A 26236-nucleotide genomic window follows, 5' to 3' on the forward strand; every position below is an offset into this window, starting at 1 on the left:
CCTCAGCGCAGGAGGGACAGCGAGATCCTGGAGCGGGGCCAGCGGAGGGTGACAAAGACGAAGGGACGGGAGCATCTCCCTGACGAGGGAGCTGAGGCTGTTCAGGGGCTGAGAAGGGACCTCACCTCTGTCTGTCAGTGCCTGCAGGGCCCAGGCTCTGCTCCGGGGAGCCCAGCAATGGCACAAGGGGAATGGGCAGGGACTGATCCCAGGGAGCTCCACCTGGACAGGGGGAAGAAATTTATCACTCAGTGACCAAGTCCTGAACACAGAGAGGGGGTGGAGTCACCCTCACTGGAGAGATTCCAGAAGGCCCTGGACACAGCCTTGTGCCTTGGGATGACCCTGCTGGAGCAGGGAGGACCTGCTGAGGTCTCTACCTTGGCCCAGTCTGTGATTCTGTGATGCCACACAGAGATGATGCCAATGCCAAGATCCCTGCAGTGCCAGGGTCCAGCTCCGGGCACAGGAGTGGCCTCAGGGTGGCAGCCCCTTGCCTCCAGGGTCCTGCTGGAGCTGGATACATAAAATTCCCTAAATCCTGCAAACACCTGCATGTTCAGGATGTAAAATGTCAGCAGCATTGGCTGTGTGGCTCACACAGCAGCTACAGCCTTTGCTGGCAGTGCCCACCTGCTCTTTACCAGCTCGCCCCTTTCTCTCCTGTTTACTCAATGCTGGCACCTCCTTTTCTGCAGTGGCTGGTCAAGGACAGAATTACAGAATCCCAGCTTGATTTGGGTTGGAAGAGACCTTAAAGCTCATCCCAGCCCTCTGGATGGGCAGGGATGCCTTCCACTAGCCCAGGTTGCTCTAAGCCTGACCTGGATGACAAATCATGCTGAGAGTGAGGACAAATCCAGCCAGCCTGGTTCCCCACCTCCATCCTCGCACAGTAGGAATCAGAAAGTGCCTGAAACGCGGCCTGTCCTGCCTGGCAAAGACAGGGGAGCTGGAGGAGAGCTGCATTAGTCATGGCTGAGTGGATGCAGTGCATCTCCCCAGGCTGTAACATCATCGGGACAGCTTTATCCTGTTACCCTCACAGGCTGGGGCTGCAGGGCACAATGGCAGCATTGTGGGTGCTACCCAGGACAACAGCCCAGGGGTTAACTCCTCCTCTGCCAGGAATTCCCTGCCTCACTTTGGACAGACATCCTAGGTTTGCACCCACACAACTCATGCATGAGGCAATCCTGAGATCCCCAGGGCTAAGCCTGGGCACCGAGGATTTCTCAGCAGAAAATCTCCCTCCCAAGAAGCAAAGTGAGACCATTGCCAGAGCCATCAGCACATCACATTAACTCCAGATGCAAACTTAAAAGCTGTAATAGGCTTAGTCATAGAATCTAATGAGCTAATCAAGGTGCCCAAACCTATTACCACAACTAAAACGCAGCTCACTGTCTGCCATTCCCTGCTTCTGCTCCGGCTGGCTTCACAGCAGATTTTTAAACAAAGCACAGGGCATTTTCTTCAGGACCGTGGTGGAGAAAACCTTGCCTGATGCCAGGGTTATGACAGCCTTGCTGTGGCGATTTACCCGTGTGAAAGGGCTCAGGGCTTTGGAGGTGTCACATCACACAGATCCTCTCCATCACCATCCTGCTGTGTGTCACCCTGCCACCCCCAGTCTCCCCCCAGCACAGCAGCAGCCAAACTGAAATACATTTCATGTTTGCCTTTCAACAGAGAGAAAACCACTTGGGTGTCCTTCCTTTTTACCCTGTTGACACAACACTGGGTTTATTTGGTTCATGGGCAGGCCAGCACAGCTGAACATTTCCTTGCTAACGCTCCCTAAAAAACCTCCTCTCCCCTTGCTCTGAACGGCTCATTTGGTCCTTTCAATACATTTCGGAGAGAGCTTTGTCTGCACTTGGTTTTCCTTCCCCCTCTGCTTCTCGGATCTGTTTCAGCAAGATAAAGAATTCCATTGCATTCAGAGGCCACACTCTTTCCCTAACAATCCTCAGGGTTTTTTTTGCACAGCTCACCTGTGCTATTCAGTTGCTAGAAGGCAGAAGGAGCATACTTTAGCTGGTAACTGGCACCACAGTTTGATTCGAAACACATTTCAGGGGCTGCTTTCTATAATTACAGATGGACTGGATAGAGCAGATGTCTGTGTTAACCTCCACTGGGTCAGTGCTGCAAGTGTGAGAAAGTGGCCGCTGTAGCCCTGGCTGACTTTAGAGCCCATTTCCACGGAGCCTGGACAGGTCAGGGAATTGTTAACACAATATAATCTTCCTCCTCCAGGGACCAGTTTGAATTCAGCCCAAGCTAACCCAGATCCTGAGTGCTTATCACGTTGGCTGTCTCATTGTTCCAGTTTGATGGGTCTCCATCTCCTCCTCCCTGGCACACAAGTATCCTCTTGCCCAAGCTTTTACCAGCCCTGGCCCCTCCCTGGCAGGCTCCTCTCTTTCCCACAGCCGCTTCCCCAGGGTTAAACAGGCCATGGGAACTGGGAGAACTGGGATCAGCACATCCTTCCTTCTGCCTGGCTGTGCGGGGGGTACCACAGTGACACCTCACACCCACACTCACCCCCCTGACACGTCCGTGTGAGGTGACAGAGACACCAAATCTGAGTTATTTTCATATTTTTAGAGCTGGACCTGATTAAACTCAGCAAACAAAATATCCTCAATATCTGAAAATAATCCTGTCCCAAGCCTTCCCTCATTACTCGTGTTTCTAATGCACCACAAATCAATGTCACCCATGATTGTCACTGGGGGCACTTATGGGGGTCTGGAATTGCACAGAGGCCACAAGAGAATCACATCCAGAACAAAAGCCACAAACATCCCTAATTTCACTGGCATTTGGTCTGAGGAGCAAAAAAACCCTCCCATGTACTCCTGAAAAATTACCTGAGATGGAGACTCAAACCCTTTCTGTGAAAAATCAGATAATTACTCACTGTGCTAATGAAAAAAAAAAACCAACAAAACCACCAGGCTTTATTCCAGCCAGAGTGAGGCATCTAAACCCAATTAATTCCCAGCTCACACTAATAATGTTCAGAAGGTCTCGCTGCACACAGAGCAGGAGTGTCACTGTCACAATTGGGGACACGGGGACACCGAGGTCCCCGAACTTCCCTGGGTCTCACACAGAGATAATGGCAGCAGCAGGGGAAAGGAGCATCTTTTAGCCTGTGCTGCTTATCAGAATACTTCTCCCTATATTAAAAACAGCAGAGGTTTTAGGGGGAGGGTGGGGGAGAGGATTTAAACCATGCAATTTGCTATTTCTTTTCTGTAGCTTTTTGATCCTTTCACTTTTGGGTCTGGCAAATGCAACTTCCTTCATCCTTGGAGATTATTCTTCAATTCCTCAAAGAGGCTTCAATTTTCTCACAAATCTCTTTTCCTTTCACTTAATTTAAACATTTATGACCAATTCCATGATTTAATAATGAGAAATAAAATTGGAGATTTACTAAGTGTGGAGAGAAGACCTTTCATTCCAGCTGGGGATTAAGAAGGGAGTTAAAGGTGTGAGCCCTGCTAGCCTGACCTGAGCTCCAGGAGAGCCCAATCCTGACGGATGCTGAGCATTCCCTGCTCCCACCCAAGGCAAGGAACGCTGAGCACACTGCAGATTTGGCCCCTAAAGACTCAAGCAAGCTCATAAATCTACAGCAGAGCTGTTTCATAGATATTTTGCTAATAACTTTAGAGCCTGACTTCATTTAGCACCAGTGCCAGCTGATCAAGTCCAAGCTGCTCCTCGCTACACCATTAATTTAAGGTAACTGTTCACTGGGATCTTTGGTTCCGCATAAACGCTTCCCAAATCACTTCTTCAGTCTCTGTCAATTATCTGAGACTAATGCACCTTGAAGTTACCTTTTAGAGCAAACATTTCTCCGTGGCCATAATTCTCAAATATTATCAGTGGCCCAAAGACGGGGAGGGCTCAGCTTTCAGCTTTGGAAATTGAGGCTGCGCGTTCAAACGGAGAAATCAGAAATAAATCAGCGCCGGTGGAGTCTCAAGATCTATTGCATTCTCATAATTTGGCAATTGCTAGGCGTGCTCAGAGGACCAAATGGACCTCGAGCCTTTTATGCAGCTGATTTCATTTTCTGGATGGCTACTGTTAGATGAAGGCAGCTTTTCTCAGGTGCTGCTGTGATGGCACTGCTGCAAATGAAGTCTGGCAAATCAAATCTCCCCCACTTGGGGCCACACTCGCTCAGCTGGCTGCTGTCACCCTCTCCATCACCCTGGGGACCCTGCTGGGCACTCAGTGCAGGATGCAGCTGCTCTGCTGTGCTTGGGAGAACCCCAAACTCACATGTGATCTGATCTGCCAGCTCTGTCCTCTCCTGTGATCCCTCAGCATGGCATCCTCACTTTTGGAAGTGCCACAGCACAGCCAGGCGCTTGCTGACCCAGCCTGGGCACGGATCATGCTCAGAGCCCTTCTCCAGCCAGCTCTGGATGCGCCCCTGGTGTGGCACCCACCTGATCCAGACACATCTCATCTCGGACCACAATTTCCATCCTGTTCACTCAGACAAAAAGGGCATCAGCAGACAAAAATGAGCCCAGACATGGAAAAGGCTGAGCCTCCCTCTGCCAAATGTCCTGGATTTGTAGCTCCGATGAGACAGAGAGGTGCCACTGCTGTCTGATTTTGGAATGTGGCTTTGGCTGGAAGAACAGGACAGAACAGAGCTAGAAGCTGTCTCTTCCCATCTTCTGTGTGTAACAACTCCATTGCAGGTCTGGATCCCACTTGGAGAACGATGCTGGCTGCGTCTGTGGGCTGCCAGAATTCATAATAATTAACCATTAATGTTGGCAAACACTTGGCAAATCTCCACCCGCTCTTAGAGTCCTCTGCAAACAGGAACAGATTAAACCTTGCCAGTCCTACACATTCATCCAAAGATTTCCCTCCATTTCTATTCTCTGACAGGGTATTTAACAAAGAGGGTGAGATTGGGAAATACTCAGGTCACCTCCATTTTCCAGAGTGGTGGCAAAAGTGACATTTCCAAAGCCCCAAAGTGACATTTTCCAGAGTGGTGGCAAAAGTGACATTTCCAAAGCCCCAACAAGCACTGCTGGTGCATCAAGAGTGAACGTTTGTGGCGTCCAGCCCTGCCCCATCCTTCCTCTGCCTGGCAAGGCTTCATCCTCATCTCACTGGCAAGAAAGTCCAAGCAGGAAAGGGATGCAGACTCAGCCCAGTCTGTCATGGACCAAAAAACTGGTGGAGACAGAGCTCTGCTTCTGTCTTCACTGCTGGGACACAGCAGAAAATAACCCAGAAATAGCCCTGAGCAAAGCACAGAGCACGGGGTGCTGTGACAGCAGCTTCTCTTGTCCCTGCTGTGGTCGGTAGAATTTTTGCCACCCAGCATTGTCCTCCTTGCTGCTGTTTTCTGGCAGCTCCTCTTGGACATGATCTTGTCCAAAACAAACCTAAAAGCAGTGGGGTTTCACTCCAAAATACATCTCCTTGAAATACAGTGTTCACATGGAGGAATTAGAATGAAATAGGTTGGTCAGAGTAAAAAATGACATCTTCTAAAACAGCAGACTTTCTTCCTCAAAGACATTCCCCGACAAAACTCCAGTTTTCCACTCAAGGCCTAGCTCCAAACAGAAATATCCATCCATTTGACCCAATCACGGTGTGCCAGGGCCATTAGAAATGGCCAGCAGACAAACTTTCCTCACAGAGGAGAACAATCTGGCTCCCAGAACCTCAGAGCACGGACATTTGGTGGCTTTCTGCTCCTGTCTGGCTCCCTACCATGTCATGACCTTCATTTCAGCTGAGGGCTCAGGATGCTGTGGCTGAGCAGTTGTTCAGTAAAACCAGGGGCTGTGTGTTCACCTCCTTGTTCCAGTTTGGCTCAGCCAGCAGAAATCAGAGCATCCTCCCTGGCTGTGCTCAGGAACACTCAGGAGCATTTGCTGTAGACTCTGGAAGAACAATCAGTTTGAGGCTTGCAGCTTAGACATCTCAGCGCTCGTCTGGGAATAAAAAGGTCTTTCTTCTTTTCCTCCCCTGGTTCTTTCCCCTCATTTGTGTTCATTTCTGGCTTTGAAAGGAAATTGCTTTAAATTTCAGCTCAGCAAGAGCTGGGAAGGCAGAGGACTCCGTTCAGGAACGTTCCCTGGGAGTTCAGGCAAAAGCCAGGCTGAGAGCTTTTTTTCTGGGGCTGAACAACATGAGGGCGAGTATTTGGGGATGAACAACAAAGGGACAGGTGCTTGGAAGGGAGAGCATCCCTGCCCATGGAAAGGGGATGGAACAAGGTCCTTTAAGGTATCCTCCAACCAAAACCAACTGGGATTCAGCGGTACAGGGAAGAGCTTTGAAAAAACACGTACCAAAACTGCCTTTTCCTCACCAATGTCAGTGAAAATCCCACTCACCCTGTGAAGAACCTGCCAGGAATGTAATTTTCCCCTGCCTTTACACCCCAAGAGACATTTTCTGTCCCTTGTACCCTAAACTTAATACATCAAACACTGAAAACAACAGCGAGGATTCGTCTCCACATATTGATCAAAGCCCGAAAAACGCTGCTCTGAACCAGCTTGAGTCAAGGCACAAGAAATGTTAGGCCTTTCCCCTGTAACAGAGCCTTATTTATCACAGTGGAAAGGGTACTTTGGAGAGGCAAATGGCCAACTAGTCCCTTTGATACATGGAGATGCTTCAAGATAGGTATGATATAGAAAACCTCGGCGGAGATATGTCCCAGCTAATCTGACAGTTATCTCTTTTACAGCCAACTACTGTCATTTCAGTCTTTGAGAACTGCCAGCTCCGCTGATAACTGCAGACCTCAACACAGCAGAGGAGAAAGCCTTTGTTAATTAAGCTCCCTTCATTTTCATGCTGCTCTGGCCCCGGCAGGGCTCTCGGGGAGCCGCTGCTGTGTGGCCCTTTGTGCTGCTGATGCGGTGCCACACGTCCCCCCCTGGCCAGGGCAGCTGCAGATCCTCACCCTCGGGCTGGAATCCTCCCTGGGATGAAATGCTGCAGCCCTGCCACCAACCAGGCTCATAACTCACCTGCAACACAGCAGGTTCCCCCCTTGGAGGGGAGAAAACCACCCCTGAAGGATGGATAAACCTGCCCATTGTCCTGATACAGGGCTGATTTTCCCAGTGTGGTGTTGGGTTCCAGGGGAGCCAATTTAATACCGAATTCATGAGAGCCACTTTGTGCCCAGAAGAGTTCAGCTCTGTCTTTTCAATCAGTTAGTGGCCATCAGACCCTAATGGGGTTTCCGGAACTGTGGGTGCTTTATGCTCTCTTCTGCAGGCGTTTGGGCTTGCTGAGCTCTTCCTTGAGCTGTGTTCAGCCCCTCACTCCAGGCAAATCTGATGTTCCCTCACTCCTAGATCCTCAGCAGACTTGCAAGTGTCACATGTGAGCCCAGACTTACTTTTTACCATTTCTGGTGGCAGTTTGCAGTTCCTGCTGCCTGATTCCCCACACTGGGGCTATTTCCCTTGCCCTCACTCCTCCTGATGGCCACTGCTGCTTTCCCCCTCTAGCCAGTCAGTGCAAGAAATTCCATCACCTTCACTGGATGAACAAGTGGAGCAGAAGAGAGAAACACCCATCCTGTAGGTAATTAACTACAGAGCTTAATGAAACTAAAGTGTTGCAGGGGCTCTGATCACTCATACTGGGCTTTTCACAGCCAGCTTGTGACAGCTTCACCCCAAACCAGTCCACCTTTGCTTATTGGCTCTTACAGAAACTTAGAAACCTCCTTAGGAACCAGCCAGCCTCCACTGAACAGTTCTCACCCACAGTTCTCTTCTTTTTACCTTTTTTCCTGCCATTCAGAGCCATCACCCAGGAACCATCCAAACCAGTTACCCACACTCCTGTGTCTATCCCAGTTTCCCTGTGCCCACAGCTCCAGGGATTCACACCCCTTCTGTAACTCCAAATCTCTGCCAAAAAAGCTGCTCCCTGTGGATCTTTCTCCACCTTTTGGGTCACTTACCTGGTGAAGCACTTGGGGTTCAAGGAGAAGGGCAGAAGCAGGGAAGATTTCTGTAGCTGTGGAATGGTTAAAAATATTCCTGCCTCAGGACCACTGAGGGCTTAGTGTCTGTTCTATAATTTATAGCTCAGCATCTCTCTTCCTAAGGTTTTGTGCTCACAGAACAACCCTTTTCTGTTTCAGGTACATGGCTCAGCTCAGGAAATGCCCCCAGGTTAGTCCAGGCCTCGTTAATACCTTCACCCATGCAACCTCCAGGGAGAAAACAGCTTTTTATCATTAGGTGAAAATGGAACTGCCTGGAAAAAACAACACAAACATGTTTTAGCCCACGAGAAGAGATTCCAGGCCTTTTAGTTAGGAAGCTGCCAGGCTGCTGTCGACTGAGCCAGGGCTAGAGAATTGGCTGTCAGGGCAGGAAGAGATGTGAGCCCGAAACAGAGGGCAGCAGGAGGCTCAAACACACTGGTTAGAGGGGATAAAGCAAAGTATTACATTTTAATTGATCTAATCTTTGGCTCCCGGTGGAATTTACTGAGATATCTTACTAGAATTACCCGGGGTTTATCAGGAGACAGCAATACTGGGAAAGTGCCTTTTGCAAGGCAAACTACTCCAGATCTTGAACTGCATTAGCATTGGGGCTGGCTGAGAGAGCCAGCCACAATGGCTTCAAAGATGAGAGGAAAGGGGAAAAAAAAACTGGGGAGAGAGGGAATATGTGAGATGTAAACCCATCTGGGCACGCAGATGTGTGTGAGCACAAGCCCAGCACATGCATAATGCTGCCTGCTCCCTCCAGGGTGGGACCTGGAAGGATTTAGCAGGGAGCAGAAAATACAGGGCAGAGGCACATTAGAAAAGGCATCTCAATGACATCAGCTTTTATCCTCCTTGTCCATTTCTGCTCTGAGTGCAAAACCTCTGACTATTAAAAAAAAGGAAAAAAACAACATTAAATAGAGAGGAGGGCAAGAGGGACATGAAACAAATCTCCTTAAAATACAGACCCAGATATAAAACACCATGTGGGTGGAGCAAGCTAACAGGAGAGATAAAAAGCAAAGACACTCAGAAACCAGGTGGTTTCTCATCATTTTTTTCACTGACATCCTCTGTCTGAGCAGATGACTGCAAGATCTTTGGAGGTGCAGAATAATGTCTGGCTCTGTCAAGATTTCTCTTTATTCAATGCAGGGAAGCAGTGAAAAAAACATCAGGTCTGATAAATGATTCATGGAGCCTTTTCTTCTGCTAATCTGTAAATAAATTTTAAAAAGCAGCTTCCTTTTGATGAATATATTCTGCGGCTCGTAGAAACATGTTGGCCTTTAAGCACAACACAGGCACTCTCAGATGTCTCTAGTGCTGCTGTCAGTGCTGTGAAAGCCCAGCCTGGCTCCTTGCAGAGCTGGATGGAGTTTTACTGACTTACCTCAGCTGAGGATCTGCCTCTCCAACCACTGGGGGAGCCTGGCCTTATCTCACTGCTCAGTTTATGTCAGGGAGAGGGGAACATCCTGTGGATTTAGAGATGTGAAACCAGGAAGGATCTCTGTGAGCATCTCACACGACATCCGAAAAAACAAGTTCTAAATCCCCTCCCTGCTGCCTGTTTTACATTCACTGGGAGGCAGAGCTTCCCTTCACACCCTGCTGGGAGCAACAGAACGACCCTGCTGTACCCATCACCTTGGATCACACCCCATTCCCTGTGTATCCTCCTCAGAAACATCTGCTGGACTCATCCTGGATTCACAGCTGGGCTCCAACCACCCATGGGAAGGATGGAGCTGCACCCCTGCTCGCCCTGCTGTCAGTTCTGAGTTCTCTCCTCCCTCATCACCAGGTATTTGGTTGTTTTTTGTTTTTTTAAAATGACCTTTGCTTTTTTAACTCCTGTTTTCCATTCAGCTACAGGTAACAGCAACACCAGGGGTGTGGACACTCTCGGACAGCAGAGACCTGCAACAGCCAAAGCACCTCTTGCCTGTCAAGTTGCTGGGTTTCTCCCTGAGCAGACAGGCCTCAAACTGTCTCACAACTCTCCTGACTGAATAGGGAAGAGAAAAAAAAAGAAAAAAAAAAAAAAAAAAAAACATGATTATACAAGGACATTTTTTATTTCCATACATTCAAGACAAAAAGAAAAGAAAACAATTCAAGGACAGGATGTACCTTCACTCAAGGCTTTATCTCCCCTGCCCCTCTCCATTGTCATCTCTTTCCTTTAACGACCAGAAATTGCATAGAATTTGTTTTTTCAATCAGAAAATTAAATTTGCCAGTGTAAACCCCACATCTGTACCAAGCAGAGGGTGAGCTGCTGCTGTTTCTAGGGAAGTCACTATTTTCCTTACACGAGATCCCGGGCTAATGATTTTATCAAATGCTGTGTGGCTGGAAATCACCCTGGAAGTTGAGGGTGTTCCTCGGGGTCACGGATTTGGGGAACTCGTGAGCCTGGGGCAGAGCTCAGAGTCACTTCAGGAGTGTGCAGAGCACAGCCAGGGACATCTTGGGGGTCCCAACACCTCCTCCCTCGCCTGGTGGGGATGGGCAGCCGCCCCCAGGGCTCCCCCCACCCCATCCCAAGAACAGAAAGGAAAAGGAAAAAAACCAACAACCCAAAAGATAACCCCAGAAGTAACAAAAGACACAGAACCCCTGAAATTCCAGGCGTTTCAAGGCCTCTTTGAGTTCATTGTGTTCGTTGGCTGTTTTTTGGCGTTTTAGTATATATGTATATATATATCTATGTATAGATATATTTCTCTATATATGTAACTTTAACAACTCCTCAGATGCACTTCCTGCAAATGCTGCTTCTCACAGGGAGCGTGTCCCATCCCATCCTCCCCTTCCCCCTTCAACCCCCGTGCCACCCTCTGGAAAGGAAGAAGAGTTCAGCACCTGATGCCTTGGAGACTGGGTCCTGACATACCCAAATTAAACAAAAAAAAAAAACCAACAAAAAACCCCAAAATAAAGACTCCTGCCTTCCCTTAGCCACGGCAAATAAGAAGTCCCACCCGCTGCCCTCGGAGAACATCCCCCAGTAAGTGATGGAGAGGCAGTGCCAGTGTCCTTTCTCCTGACCGTGGAGGGGGAGAAGTCCCAAGAACCCCTCCTGCCCTTGGGTGGGCGATATCTGCTACACCAGCCACCCACCACATCCCTCCTTCCCAGAGACAAGCTCTGGACAGCCACCAGGACCTCCCTGCTGCCCCGGCAGGCTGCAGCGGGCACCCAAACCGCAGCCAGCCCTCCGCCTTTGCGTCCGCCCCAAGATCCGCCTTGCACTGGAGAAGCCGGGTAACCGCTATTGATTTAAAAACGAGTTGACATTGTACAAGTCCGTGTTCTGTAAAATGGAACAGGACCCTCTCGTCCCACCCCGCCGCCCCGGGCCTGGCGTTACTCGGGCCCGCTGCTGTTGGTGGCCTTGTCCCACTCCAGGCTCTCCTCGCTCCGCGCCGGTGACCCCGCGGCCGGCCGCGCCCGGAGCCCCTGGAAGCGGCGGCACTCGGGGCACACGCGGATGTGGGTGCAGCCCCGGGCGACCAGGGCTGCCTCTTGTGCCAGTCTTTGTGCCAGGGGGTCTGGCTCGCCCCCGCTGCACAGCTTGCCGTTGCTGAGCGTGGTTGTGCTGCGGGCTCGGCGCTCCTCAGGCAGAGCGGGGCGAGTCCGTACCACCCCCCCTCGCCTCCGACGGGGGTGGAAACTGTCCTTGCACAGGATGATGTTGCGCAGCTCCGTCACCATCTCTTGGCACACCGACACCTGCAGGGGAGAACGGAGCTGTCCTGCTCACCTGAGCGAGCTCTGAGTCCCTCAGGGGCTCTGGAGTGATGAGGGCTTGGAGTGACCTGGGACAGTGGGAGGTGTTCCTGACCATGGAACTGGATGAGCTTTAAGGTCCCTTCCAACCCAGGTCAAGATGTGGCCATGATGATTTTAAGATTCCATGATGTGATTCTGACACCGGATTTTTATGGACTCAGCGCTGCTGCTTTTCAACATCAATGCTCAGACATCCACACTCGGTTTAACCCAACTCTGCCTCTCATCAGAGACCCCCGCTGTATTCCTCATCTGCACAAGACCCAAACCTGCTGCAGTAGAAATTCCACCTCCAGGAAAGGTACCTGGATGTTGTACAGATCTTTGATCCCTTTGAAAGCCCTTGGAGCATCTCTACAGCCTCGCTCTGAGTAGGAGTGCACAAGAAACTCGTGGATTTCAGACCCTGCCCAAAGGACCAAGCCTATTCCTGTGTTTGATGTGTCCTGGCTGGGATTGCTCCTCAGCCTGGGTCCATGACTTGCTCTAGGACACCCCACAGACAGCAATAAACACATCCTGTCCCCTCAGGACACTCCCAGGTCCTACCTCCGACTGTTCAGAATGTCGAAGGCTCCACAAAAATTCCAGCATTGCCATAAAAATTGCTACGATTAAGCCACAGATGAGCACCACGAAGATTCCGCCAATGTTCTCCATTCCCAAGCCTAAAATAAAGCAGGAGAGACACTCTGGAGAGGCAGGAACATCATTAAGTGTCAAGTATCACTGCACAGAACCAGGTTTTGCTGTTTTGTTGGCATTGTAGGGACCAAAACCACCGAGCCAGCAGTGTCCTATTAATAGCTCCCTGCATGACTCAGATGGCCAAAGTGAGTGACTTGCAATAACTGCAGGATCGAAGATGCCTTCTCAGAAATGATGATTTTACAGATAAACAGCCAGAACGTTGGAGGGAAGCACAAAGCAATTTGTGGGCAAACTGAAAACAGGTGGGAAAAAATGTGGGATGAGTGGGGCACATTAATCCCTGCAAATTATTCACTGAGCTCCAGTGGCTTTGAACTTGAAAAGGAAGAGGAGCAAAGTTGTTAAAGGAGCAGAGATAAAGGAGACAGGGAAGGGCTTTAAAGGAAGCTGGCACCAGGAAAAGCTTCTTTGATTGCATCACAAAGTGCTGCAGGAAAATGGTTCCAGCTGCTTGGACTGCAGTGGGAGAGGCTCTGAACAAGAGCAGGATGCTGTGTCACTCTACAGGGTGACAAATGGGGTCCCTGTCACCCAGGGGTTCCTGGTTGTGGGTTGGGTGTCTCTGCCCAGCACCCCTGGCCCAGGAGGAGGAAACAGCCCCTTCCATTGACAACTCATCCCACCTCCCTCAGACAACTCTCTTCCTATGGGATGACCACCATGCCTACCCAGCCTCCATTCCAGAAAGTTCACAGCTGAAGGAAAATCCTTAAAACCCTGAGCTTTCCATGTGCTGAGGCCATCACTCCACTTACCACCACAGCCCTGGTCCCCAAAACCGTGCCTCCACCTGCCCGTGAGATGACCTGACCTCAGCATTTGCTGTCCTGGGGTATGGTTCCTCTCTCCTGTGTTTGGTTTGAGTTCCTGATTGGACTGATTACTTAAAAACATGTGCTCTGCCCTGGGTTGGCTGTGTGAGGCCATTACTCAACAAGAACATCTATAAAAATCTTCCTCTCCCTCCTGTAGCATTAAATCAAAGCGTAAGAATCGATGATTTATTGACTTGATCTCAGCGTGGCTTTCAGACATAAAACCTCACCAAAATCCTTGTAAATCGCTGACCTGTTTTGTTTTAAAACTTAGCAGGTCACATTTCTGCCTCCTCCTCTGTCATTATTTTGGCACCACCCCCAGAACAATGCAGGGAGTCTGTAAATCAGAGACTTTGCAGAGGTGTTTCCACAGCAATGGCAAGGCAGGAAAAAACAGCCCGGAATCACAATTCAGACCCAAAGGTAAAGGTCATCCACTCCCCCCAGCAGCTCACAAGTGTGAATTTAGGGTTTGTACCTCTCTCTACATCCTCCTCTCATTCTGTCTGGGTGCCACCTCAGACTCCCAAGCTCACTGACAGATATTTCCTTTCTCCATACAGCTACAGCCTTCCTCATCTCCTGAACTGAGGAAGTGAGCCATGGCAGAGGGAACAAACCAGCAGCAAAACCTGCCCAAGGTCACAGATCGTGCTGGGTAGTGCCAGAAACAGCCCAGCTTCCCCCTCCCAAAGCCATCTCCAAACAGCCCCCAGCCTAGATTCCACCTTAGTTGCTTTTGGCACAGTCCATGGAGAAAAAAACCCTTCCACCTTCAAAAGTAACTCATTTAATAGCAATAATCTGATTGTCTTACACCTTCAGCCTGGAGATAAATAACTGGGGTTGCCTGTAGAGCAGCATTGCCCAAAAGTGAGCGTCACCTCTGAGCCCCGTGGGGTCCCAGCAGGAACTGCACAGACACACACACACCTGCTGCAAGGAAAACACCCCAAAAGAGCTTCCCCAGACCTGGCCTGGCTCTCTTCTCTGCTCTCACAAAGGTCACAAGGCTGTGCTTTTAACTGGGGGGCCTCGCAGAAAACACTCGCTGAGGAAAGGGATGCTGCCAAAACTAAAAAATGCAGCAACTGTGTTAAGCTGGCAACTGCTCTCATGCTGGGACATCAGCCTAACGTGGTGGCTTTTATGGCAATTTGCATAGCATTACCCAAAAGAATTTGCTCCTCAGTTTACAAATGTACTAATAAAGTCCTTGTGTCCCTTCCCCTGGCTGTTTAAAAGACGCTTTCACTTGGAGCCATTAACCAGCGGGCCTGTGGTGGAGATCCATCTCCCTTCAAGGAACCCAGGATTTTGGTCTGATCCCTTCAGCCATCCATTTTCCCAGACATTCATTAGAAGCTAATTTACCCTCCATATGCCTCCAATATTTGTCATTTGGTTGTTCCCGCTATCTCTGCCCCAGGCAAAAAAACACAGCGTGAGGCACAGCGGAGCGGTTTGGCTTTCTCCTTGAATTGTGAAGGAAGGAATCTCAGGTCAGGAGAAGGGGAAAAAGTGATTCCCAGGCAGAAAACCTGGCAGACATGCAGCTGGGTGCTCATCCTTGCACCTCTGGCCAGGATGTTTCTGTGCCTGGTCCCTTGGGAGTGCAGGGCTTACCTTTAGCTCTGTGGTCCTCCTCTTTGGGGCACTTCCCTCCTTCCCACCACTTGCGCTTCAGGATTTCCAGGCGGTTGTTCTCCTGCAGCTGGAGGATGGCCAGGTCGAACTCGTCGCGGAACACGGAGCCTGCAACGCCGAGAGGGACGTGGTAGGGCCCTGCCTTCCTCCCCATCATCATCATTCTCGCCACTCGTCCCCCCCACAGTGAGCCCAGCTACCACAGCTCCTCTCTGGGTGGCTTGGAGGGGCTGTCAGTCCATGCAAGCCATGGGAAGCTGCAGCCACCCTGCTGGGAATGTCACCTGGTTAGTGTCACTGGCAGAAGGTGACTTGACCTGGCCACCAGGAGCCACACAGGCCACTGGAGCAGGTCCATGACAAGGGGAGCCTTGGCTTTCGAATGAGCAGCTCAGTATCCTGCTCCTGCAGCCCATGGAGGTCCCTCTCTTGTCGTTCCGCCTCCAATTCAATCTAGTTCTAACGCTCCTTCCCTCAAACTGGTCACAGAAGAGAAATCCCGAGTTGGAAGGAGCCCAAGGATCATGGAAGCAAAATGTCCATGTTGGAGGAGCTCAGTCCTGTGCTGGCCATGGAGCTGTGCTGCAGTCCCAGTGTCTGCCACCAGAGATCCTTGTCTGCCACCAGAGATCCCAAGGAAGGGCCATGGGAAAGACTGCGCTTCTCCCAGTAACTCTGCACTATTGTCCCAGCCAGCAGCTTTCTGCTCCTCTTATCTGCTACGGTTTCACTGTTTAACAAGACAATGTCAGAACAAATTTAGCCCTGAAGGAAGGGATTTGTACTCACTTTGATCAGGTTGCTGTGACTTTACAAGCTTACCCATGTTTGCTGAACTAGAGTGGCTGTTTGTGTGATGGGGCCTTATGTAATCCACCTCAACTTTGTGTTGCTAAATGCCAGGGCTTAAAGGTCAGGACAAGGTTTCCAGGCTGTCCAAAAGATCATCGGATCGTTTGGAATAACAACGACTAAAGCCTTATTTAGTGGTCATGTTCTCTTGTGAGCTCATCCATTTGAAAGACAAAACCCCTGCATTTGTTAAACCTGATGATGAGCTGAGATAGTCCCTGAATCTCTGGCAGTTTCAAGAACCACCAGCTGTTAAGACATTCCTGCTAAAAACTACCAGAGTTTCCACAGCATTACTTTGACATCACTTCTGGGATCAAAACAGGGAGCACAAAACGATGCACAAACACTGGTTGGGGAAGGAAACAGCAAAGAGCAGGTATGCAGAGAACAAGCAGCAATTTTGAGACATCTTTCACATGAATTATTGAAAGAGCCGCGGTCGCGTCTCACACGGCTCTGGACCAGAGCAGGGTCTCACATCTGGCTCTGGACCAGAGCAGGGTCTCACATCTGGCTCTGAGCACGGGCAACAGGTAAGAAATAAAATGGACCCTGGGCAGAGCTGTGAGATGCAACGTTGGCTTTTAGAGCCGGCGCAGCCTTTGGAACGCTCCGGTCCTCTGCCGACAGCTGAGAAGGACTAGAATTGTTCTTCACTGCCTACCGACGGGCATGCCAATCCCGTAGCCCTTGGTGTCCAGAAGGCCCCCGACCTGCGTGAGGTTGCAATTGCGCTGCCGATAATACTCGTTCATGGTGGACTCCAGCAGGAAGGCGTAGTTGGAGTTCAGCACACGCGCGATCCCTTCCTCCGTGCTCTTCACGAAGACGCTGGGCTGCTTGGAGTACATGTAATTCCACATCCGCTGGTACGTCTGGTAGCGGGAGTTCTGCGGGGTGGAAAGAGGCAGCCACAGCTCAGGGAGGAGATTTGGGGTAAATTAGACCCCGAAAATTAAACCCCCCAAATCAGGCACTGCTGCAGAAAGGCCACAACGGTGAGAGGAATCAAATCAGGTTTCAGATTCAGAAAGGATTTTGATGCTTCATCTTTGTTTATCTCAAAGAGGCCCAAATGTGTTGGGAATTTGTTGGAAAAGCTGGGCATGAAATGCCCCAATTCCAATGGGGTCTGGTAATTTTAGGAAAAAAAAATGATCAGGATTTCAGTCACCATGTATCAATAACACACAAAAAAAAGCTGGAAGAAATAGCTCCTGCTTGGTTGAAAGTTCTGGGTGCTCCCTGTAGAGCTCTCACTGTACTGACCATCCCTCAAACATTGTCCCAACAGTTCCTCAGTGTCAGAGCCAGACTTCAGCACCCTGAGGAAGGCACTGAGGGCTGGGGGCAGCACAAAAGCTCTCTGGAGATTGCTGCTTTCTTTTCAACAAATTTTATTCAAAAAATAATCCAGATTTGGTTCACCCTCCCTGTGAGGCAAGTTAAAGTGCTTGCTAGGAAGAACTGGGGTTTTTTGTCATTGATTACAATAAACTAAAGCTCAGCCAGCCCCAAATGCTCAGAGTTTGCTGGTGGCTGAACCACCTTGGTCCAATGAAAAGAAAGCTGGGAATGATTAATGTCTCTTGCCTGTGCTGAGCAGAGAGTGAAACCTGCTGGCACAAAGACTGAATATAAACACACCCTGCTCTACACGGGGATTTCCACACAGTCCAGGGCTGGTTCTCTGTGGCTAGCGAGCGATGCTGGAGAGCCTCAGGGAATCTGCTGCTGACCCAGTTCCTGCCCTCATCTGTCCAGCTCTGTCCTCTGGGTGCAGCCACTTGGGCAGGAGACAGATGAGCTGGGGGAGTTTGGTCCCAATTTGCTGCATTTTTAGACCTTAAACTGTTTGTCAGTGTCAGGAGAAGCATTGCCAGGACAAGGTGCCCCAGGAGGGGACAAACATTCCTTCGTGCACCCAGGAAGGGAGGGGGGATGGAGGCTGTTTATCCATCACTACTTTAACCTCCCCATCCTTACACCAGAGGCAAATGGATCCCAACACAGCTTAAAGCACCACAAATGGGACAAAACCCTCTTTTCCTAATTTCCTCTTTGATTTCCTCACTGCCAGGCAGTGCAGAGACACAGTCAGGGGTTTAAACTTGAAAGCTTTCCTCAAGTGAGCCCCTTGTATACAACCACCTCACTCAGGCTCTGCTCAGTTCATTTTAGATGTAAAGTTTGGCTTAAAAGTAGCTCTTTTCCATACCCCTGAAGAGCATCAAGTTGGGCTGAAAAGCTCAGGCTGACTCCAGAGATCTCCCAGCCTTCCAAATTCAGTTCAGACTCAGAGTGTGGGGAAAGAGTGAGAACAAGCTTTCTCTCCTTTTGGAATTTCAACAAGTAATAAATAAATTAATAATCCTCAAGCAGTTCTTTGTGCATTCAGAGTGCTGCAGAAAAAGATTCACTCATTTATTTCCCTTCAGAGCAGAGCAGGGAAGATAAAAATGAAATTGGGCTAAATGGCCCACATAACTTTGCATACACTTGACTTATTTCAGTGCCACTGACCTCATACAGGCTCCAGCACTTCGACTTCTGCGAGCCTGCCTGAGCTGTGCAAATGTTTCTTTGCTTATCCCACCTGAATAACTCTCAAATAAAAGCTAAAACCATGTGGAAACCCATGAAAATTCGACTTCCTTGTCAAATTCCCTTCTGTGTCCTCCATCATGCCTCTCCCACCATTCATCCCATCATCGCCACCCTGTGCAGGGATCTCTCCAGAGGTCCCCTCCATGCCAGCAACTGGAGTGACACGGGCTGAGGGGACAATCTGATTGAGGGGTGTCCTGTGTACCCCCTGCCCCCCCAGGCAGCCAAAGAATGGGGTTTACTTGGAAGAAGGTCATGCTGGAGCCGCCGTGGATGGTGCCGTACTCAATGGTTGTCTGGTCAGCGAGGTCATCCACGGACTCGATGGGGACGTCCATCCGCTGGACGGTCAGGAACGCTGCCAGGTTGGCTGTGTAGGAGGAGATGATGATCAAGGTGAACGCCCACCTAAGGAGAGGGAAGAGGAGATGTGGATTCCCTCAGGAAATGTGCTCTCCATCCCCACCCTTTGCCTCTCAGAATCGCTGAGGCTCAAAATCCCTCCAAAACCATCGATCCCCACCTTGTCACCCAGACAAGTGAGTGCCACACCCACTCATCCTTGAACACCTCCACCACCTCCCTGGGCAGCCCCTCCCGATGTCCCACAACCCTTTCCGTGAAGAAATCCCTCCCTTTCCGTGAAGAAATCCCTCCTCCACATCCACTTCTGCCCAGAGAAACATTCCTGAAGGGAAGGGCTGCCCTCCTTACCAGACTCCGCTGACGCAGCGCGTGGACAGAGCCTGGGGGGCGATGGTGGAGCCCTGCTGCATGAACCCCCCCACTGGGAACCACAGCGAGTTCCCCAGCGAGTACTGGTTCACCAGGAGGTTGCATCGGCCTTGGGAGCAGGGGTGGGGGCTGTACCACTCGTACGGTGTCAGCCTGAAAGGACAAGAAAGGGGAGCTCAGGGAATGTGCTGGGAAATGGGACACTTTAAAAAAAACCAAAAAAGAGAGCGAAGCTGTGAAGCTCCAGCTCTCCTGGAGGCAGAGTTTTCTGAGGAGGAAATGCTTTGCTCTCAGTTGATGCCCAGGGCTCAGAGCTGAGTGAAACGATTGCTCTAAGACTCAGGAGCCAGAGGCTTTCTTGTAAAGATTTGCAAAAACTTTGAGAGGCTCTGCTCTGGGCAGCTCTGCGTGCATCCTGCAGCCCCGTGTGCAGATTCACACCTCAGCAGGAACTCCAGATGTGCACGGACTTGATGGGAATTAGGAATCAAACATCTTTGGCTGTGCTCCCTGCCGGAGCACGAGCGCTGACGGGAAGTTCAAATGCGAAGTGTGTGAGCCCAGACTGCATTAAACCATCGAGGAAAAAATGTGTTGGTGCAAAGGGTTGCTCTGAGAAAGTCTGAGGTGGAGCTGGAAGCTGAGTGCTGGTGTTTCAAAGCATCCCATCCTCCAGGGACAGGACAGAGGTGGGAATGGGAAACATCTGACAGCCTGTCACTGCTGTGAGTGCACCTCTCTCTCTCTCTCTTGTTGTTTCCAGTCCCCAGTTCCCTGGCTGCTACAAAAGTCTGCCAATTCATGTGCTGCACTTCATCATCCTGCTCCAGTTAAGAAAGCATGGGCCTGGGAGGGTCATTTTGGGGCAATTGCCAAAACAGCTGCAGGGCTGTGCCAGCTCACATCGTATTTAGCCAAGATGAGGGGGTTATTTTCATCCCTGCATCTCCTCTCTCACCGTGGTGCCAGGGAGGAGCAGGAGGTTATTTCCTGCAGACTTTCCATGGTGGATCAAACACTGGCAGCAAACCCCAGAGCTCTGGGAGAGCCTGCAGCTCACAGGGTCAGAAGCTCCTTCCTGCTGAGCAAAGCAGGGAGCAGCAGCCAAAGCTCCCTCTCCACTGCGCAGCTGGGTAAAGGCACCTTTTTGGAGGATCATATTTAAAACATGAGGAAGGGGCTAAAGAGGCAGCAGCTCTGCATAATTCAATGGTTTCTCCAGACCTGTGTTTCTGAGGCTGTAACAGCATTCAAAGAGCCCATTAAAGCCCTGTCAGGATGACAACTTTAGCCATGCTGAGGGAGCGAGCGACAGCGCAGCTCCAATTTGTGAGATGAGAATTGGGCATTAAAGGGGTCCCGAAAGAGCCATTGAGGCCAGAGCAGGCTCTGGCACACAGTGCCAGGACACAGCCCTGCCCTGCCTGGAACAGCCCCTCCTCAGGGGTTTGGGAGGGCAGGGAGAGCAGACTGGAGCCCAGACCCTGGGCCTCGATGGGGGCCAGGCTGCAGGCGAGCACTCAACAGGGTATTTTAAGAGTGATTTAAATTAGTCATAGGGGAATGGAGCTGAGAGCTGCCAAGCGAGGCTCTGCACATCAGCTGCTCAAAGATATTCATGAATTTCCCTTTCCTCCACAAACTGGGTTGCACAGGGCCAGGGGAGCCAGGCATCACTCGTGGAATTCGTGTTGACACTTCAGAATGGATTTTGTTACCATCCTCCACCCTCCCTGCTCGGGACAAAGGGTAAAAAAACACCTGCAGGGAACATTTCAACAGCAAAACCTTCTCTGGGCACCAAACCCATCCCAAACCAGCGCTCGATGGCCATTCCAGCGCGGGGACACGGTGACAAACCCCAGTCCCCAGCTGGCAGAGGGCTGGGACGCTTCTTGCCAGCCCATCCCGGGGATGCGGGGGGCGGAGGATGTCCCCGTGTCCCCCCGGTCTGCGAGGGACACTAGGGGGCACCGCGAGGAAGGGAAAGGCGCATTACCGAGCCACCAGGAACAGGACACAGCTGACGGCCAGGTAGGCGAGGAGCATGAAGAGCCAGACGCCGGGAGAAAAGGGATCCAGGAAGGAGAAGTAGCCGGGTCTGCGGCCCTGGGGAGGGAAAAGCAAAGGAGGAGGTGGAGCTGATTGCGTTTGGAAAGGTGGGAATAGTTCTGGAATGGCAGGAGGGAATGCACCTGCCCTGGGGAACAGCAGCAGGGAAAGGGGGAATGGGAGAAGGGCAGAAATGGGAGGAAAAGAAAATAAATGGGAGGAAAAGGAATAAAAGGGAGGAAAAGGAATAAAAGGGAGGAAAAGGAAATAAATGGGAGAAAGGGGAGAAATGGGGCAAAGAGGGTAAATGGGAGAAAAAGAAAATAAATGGGAGGAAAAGAAAATAAATGGGAGGAAAAGAAAATAAATGGGAGGAAAAGAAAATAAATGGGAGGAAAAGAAAATAAATGGGAGGAAAAGGAATAAAGGGGAGGAAAAGGAATAAAGGGGAGGAAAAGAAAATAAATGGGAGGAAAATAAATAAATGGGAGGAAAAGAAAATAAATGGGAGAAAGGGGAGAAATGGGTAAAAGGAAATAAATGGGGCAAAGGAGATAAATGGAAGAAAAAGGAAATAAATGGCAGAAGGAGGGGAAAGGGGCAAAAGGGATAAATGGGAGAAAAGGGATAAACAGTAGAAGGGGGATAAATGGGAGACAAGGGGATAAAAAAAGAGAAAGGGGGCTCCACCTGAGCTCACAGGGTGGTAAATATATTTGTGAAACAAAAGGGAAAAAAAAAAAGAGATGTTTTCAAAACTTTTCTCTCTCTGGCCTTTAAATGTTTCTTTTACAGAAAACCTAATAAAATTATTACTTTTATCTTAAGGAACAGGATATTTTTATCTCCAGGATGCGTCAGAATTTCTTGGGTTTTTTTCCCCTCAGCAAACCACCTTTCCCTGAAAAAAATAAGGCTTCACTGCTAGAAAAAGCAGGTTGATTTTCTCCCAGAGCATTTTAAACTTTCACAAGGACACTGCCACCACCAGAAAACTGTCAAACGTCAGAAAATTTGTGCAAAGGGGGAGATTAACTTCTTGGAGAAGTTTCTCAAAAGCCAAACACCTCCCATTCAAAGTGGATTTCTCCTGTCACCACCAGCTCTGTGGATGCAGCTCCTCTGAAAGGAAAGAGCAGCTCAAGCACATCCAAGTTACCACAGGGACAAGGGACACGACCCCATAGCTCACAGAACCCTGGATTTTCTGTCCCAGACCACAGATTCAGTCCTGGCATCCCTGAAACAGCTCCACAGCTTCCCCAAGCACCTGTAACTGGGAAGTTTCCCACGAGTCAGAGCTTTGCAAAGGCTTTTTTTTTTCCTTCCCCAGACTTAGACCAGCGTTTTAAATTCCATTTCCATCCAAACCTCGCTGCTTTACTACTGAATGTTATGCAAAACCTGAATTTCACAAGGTCTCAGCAGTTCTGGGGATTTGAGTTGTTGCTAGAAAAGGCAACAGTTGTTGCACAAAAACCTTCCTCTGCTAAAAATATCCAGGAGCCTGTGAAATCCTCAGCTCCAGTCACCATCTGGGAACCTGAAACGTGTCAGGAACCTTCCCCAGCAAACCCTGCATGAATTAAAAACCCAGCACAACACAACAACCTGTCCCTGTACCCTTCAGGACAATATTTTGGGACCTGCACTGTCCCTGTGCGTGGTGGGGGTTGAGGGTTGGAACCAAAGGATCTTTGAGGTCCCTTCCAAACCAAACCATTCTGGGATGAGCATTTTTAGAGACTCTGGCTTGCTAAGGCTTCTAGCAAATGGATGAGTTGAGGACCAGGGGTTCAGCATCCATTCTCAGATTAAGTCAATTCCCAAGGAAAAGTTCAGGTCCTCAGATTAATTTCAAGGCAATTCCCAATTAAAAGTTCGGGTTCTCATGGGTTTAGTTCTAGAGTCTCTCTTTGAGGCAATGTCTCTCCTCTGTAAACAGGTGAGGTACAGACAGTGGAAGGCACCACATTCTTTGTGTCCCTTCCCAATTTTTTGGTCAGTTGCTGCTGTGGTCTGCTTTTCCAAGCCAGGGGCTTTCAGAGCCACAGAAACTGCAGGAAGCTGCACCCCCAGCATCCCGAGGGACCCCCATTCCCAGGGGAACCCTTTGCTCACCGTGCTGGAGCTCCTCTCCCTAATCCAGGGAGGCCAGAGCACCTCCCAGCGCTGCAGGTGCCACGGGGTGTTCCCTCTGCCCTTCCCACTGATCCCATCCAGAGATCCACACCAAAGGCTGGCACTGCCAAAGGCTGGCACTGCCAGAGCTCTCCCCTTCATGGCTCTCCTGATGCACCTCAAACCCTGGTTCCCTTCTTCTCAGAAGCTGAGCTGCCTCGACAACTCTTTGTTCCTCCAGGTGTTTGCACACTCAAGGATGAAATGAGGCTGTGGGGAACCAGCAAGGAGTGAATGGCACAGGCTGCTGAGCAAGCTGGAGCTCCTGGAGCTCATCATTCCAGGCAGGGCAGGGAATGATCCTCCCTGGCATCCCAGAGCTGGCAGGGAACTCACAGGCCCTGGCAGAGCCTTGGCTGAGCCTCCCCCTGCGAGATGCTCCCGTGACAAAGTTCCTTTCTGCAATTAAGGCCTTGATGTCTTCTTTATATTTCTGGGGCAGTTTGTCAATAGATTACTCTCATTAAGGAAATTGCGTTGGAAGCTTTAAGTCTCCAGCTTGGCAATGAATCTCTCCTGTGGCTTTACAGTTGTAGTAGTTCTGGTTCTTTTCAGCTCCAGTCATTTCCAGGCTGCTGGGACATATTCTTTTCATTCACAGTTGTGGGTAAGAATAAAGATATTCTGTTCCCAAGGAGGGCACAAACTCTCTCTTATCTGTCTGTTTTGAAGATGGGAATGACAATATCTGGAGTCTGTCAGATATTTTTAGGCAGTCCCAATAGAGCTTTGTTAATTGGAAGAGCTATTTTTCCTGGAATAGATATGTTCAAAATGTCCAATAATTGATGAAGGCCTCCTGCAAATCCTCAGATGGAAGTGGGAGAGATTAATTTACCCTTCTTCTAAGTTGTTCTTCGAAATCTTCATTTTTTCAGCAAGTGAGCAGCAGTTTTCTGGGAGGTTACTGGTGACTGAAGAGCTTGGACAAGAGGGACATTTGGGAAGGAGAGGACAGCCCTGGATTTGTTGTTTTCAGCCTCCCTGCCCTGCACACGCAGAGTCTGGAGGGACCCCAGCCAGCCCCATCCATGTCATTTCTCACAAGTGTTTTCCAAAAAAAGGAGGGCAGACAACTCTCTTCTGCCTCTGGAAGTCAGAGGGAAAGTGAGAAAACTCAGCCTGCAGAGGCAGAAATGTTGATGTGTGCTTGGAACAACTGCAGGGCACCGAACCAGGGCAGATCCAGATCCCTCCTCTTCCTCTGGAGTCAGTAAGAGCCCTGAACAGGCTGCTCTGAACAGCCTAATTTGGAGTCACCACGTTTCATGACCAGCAAATGCTTTCCACGGTCCTTTGGCCAGCAGCAGCTCCCACTCTGCTCTGGTGGGGAGGGAATCTTGCTGGCAGAGCTGTCAGGAGGGGCCTCAGCTCCTCTCAGCCCCTCTCAAGCCTCCTCTGTCTGGAATAAAGGAGCTTTTCCATCCACTCTTCCCATTCTGTGTCCTCTGCAGCAGTCCTTAAGCCTGAGCTGACTTGGCCTGAACTCAGCTATTGCTTTGCACTCTCCCAACCTCCATTTCCTCATTTTGAAGGCAAGGACTTTCAGGGCTGAGGAGCCAGAATCATCTCTATTCCCCCGTTCCCTGCCACAGAGGCAGGATATGAACAAAGATGTGCAAGACACAAACAATCCCGATTTATCCCTACGTGCAGAAATGACCCTGGACACCTGATTCCAGCCCCCTGCCAAACCCAGGGGCTGCCCAGGGCTCCTCCTGCCTCCTCCACATCCTCCTGGCTGGGCAGAATGTAATAAAACCAACCAAGCCTGTTCTCTCGGCAGCCTGCGAGTCAGGAAGCCTGTTAGAGCTCCCGTGTCAGAAATCCAGCCTTGATTGTATCACAAGCAGTGAAATTGAGAAAAATGACAGCCCTGGTTAAAGCTGCCATATTTGGTTATGTGTGATAAGAGGCACAGGCTCAGTGGTGGCTGGGTTGGTGGCGTGGGGAGGAGAAAGGGGTGAGAAATCACTTGCCACTGGAGCTACATGGAAATGAAAATAAAATGTCATCGCATTCAGAGGAGCCCAGGGAGTGGAGACAACTCCTGGGCAAGGAAGAGGCTCATTTGTGGTTATTTATTAGGCTCCATCTCATCCAAACCATGATTAACACACGTCAGCTGCAATTTTTGACATTGCAGAGGTGGTTTTTGGGGCGGGGAGAAGAAGACTGTGGGGCTGCTCAGCAAACCACATCCTTAAAGGAAAACCAGAACTGTCTGGTTTAACAAATATTTACCAGTTTGAGAAGTTAAATTGCCACACAGCTCTCAGGCACCCTCCTCAAGCTGAGCAGGAAAGGTCTGGAGGAAGAGGTGCCAAGGGCTGGAGAGGAAAGGGGGGACTCTGAGCTCCCTCATGGGGATCCCCCTGGTCCTGGGGGGGACACGAGCCCTGGCTGCCCCTCCACCACTCCTCATGTCCCCAGTGCAGCCACTGGGGCTGGCTGTGGGGTGACCCCACCTGGGAGATGTCGCTGGGCAGCTCCTCTGCTCGGATCCAAAGCGGATCCACGGAGCAGCTGAAGCCCTGCTGGCAGCAGGGGGATATTCCCCAAACCCCTGTGGAGTCTGTAGGGATGAATCCTGCTCCGTTTGGATTGTGCTGCTCTGGTGGCAGCAGCTGCTCCCTGCCCTGAGGAGCTGCCACCCCAAACACAAGTGTCAGACAACCCCACAGAGCTCCCCGAGGCAGCAGCAAATGCTTCCCATCAACAGACCCCGTGCAAAGCCTGTGCCAGCATTTCTGCCTTTCCTCTGGAGCAGGGAATGCTG

General features: G+C 50.3%; 1 protein-coding gene across 3 annotated transcripts in view; it reads right to left on the reverse strand.

The window, feature by feature from the left end:
- Nucleotides 1-10991: 10991 nt before the first annotated feature.
- GRIK4 (glutamate ionotropic receptor kainate type subunit 4) overlaps nucleotides 10992-26236 on the reverse strand; it is a 171013-nt gene continuing 155768 nt past the window's right edge. For all 3 annotated transcript variants that reach the window (XM_014257316.2, XM_088066730.1, XM_088066731.1), the window contains 7 exons: nucleotides 21224-21333; nucleotides 19204-19377; nucleotides 18732-18897; nucleotides 16547-16772; nucleotides 15007-15135; nucleotides 12401-12519; nucleotides 10992-11791 (listed from right to left, as the gene is read on the reverse strand). In XM_014257316.2, coding sequence (XP_014112791.1) covers nucleotides 11426-11791; nucleotides 12401-12519; nucleotides 15007-15135; nucleotides 16547-16772; nucleotides 18732-18897; nucleotides 19204-19377; nucleotides 21224-21333 — 1290 coding nt within the window. In that variant the 3' untranslated portion in view covers nucleotides 10992-11425. The remainder of the gene's footprint in view (nucleotides 11792-12400; nucleotides 12520-15006; nucleotides 15136-16546; nucleotides 16773-18731; nucleotides 18898-19203; nucleotides 19378-21223; nucleotides 21334-26236) is intronic.

Source organism: Pseudopodoces humilis, chromosome 25 (assembly GCF_049639895.1).
Source record: "Pseudopodoces humilis isolate 2021_Gansu_Grassland_sample_001 chromosome 25, ASM4963989v1, whole genome shotgun sequence".
NCBI lineage: Eukaryota > Metazoa > Chordata > Aves > Passeriformes > Paridae > Pseudopodoces > Pseudopodoces humilis.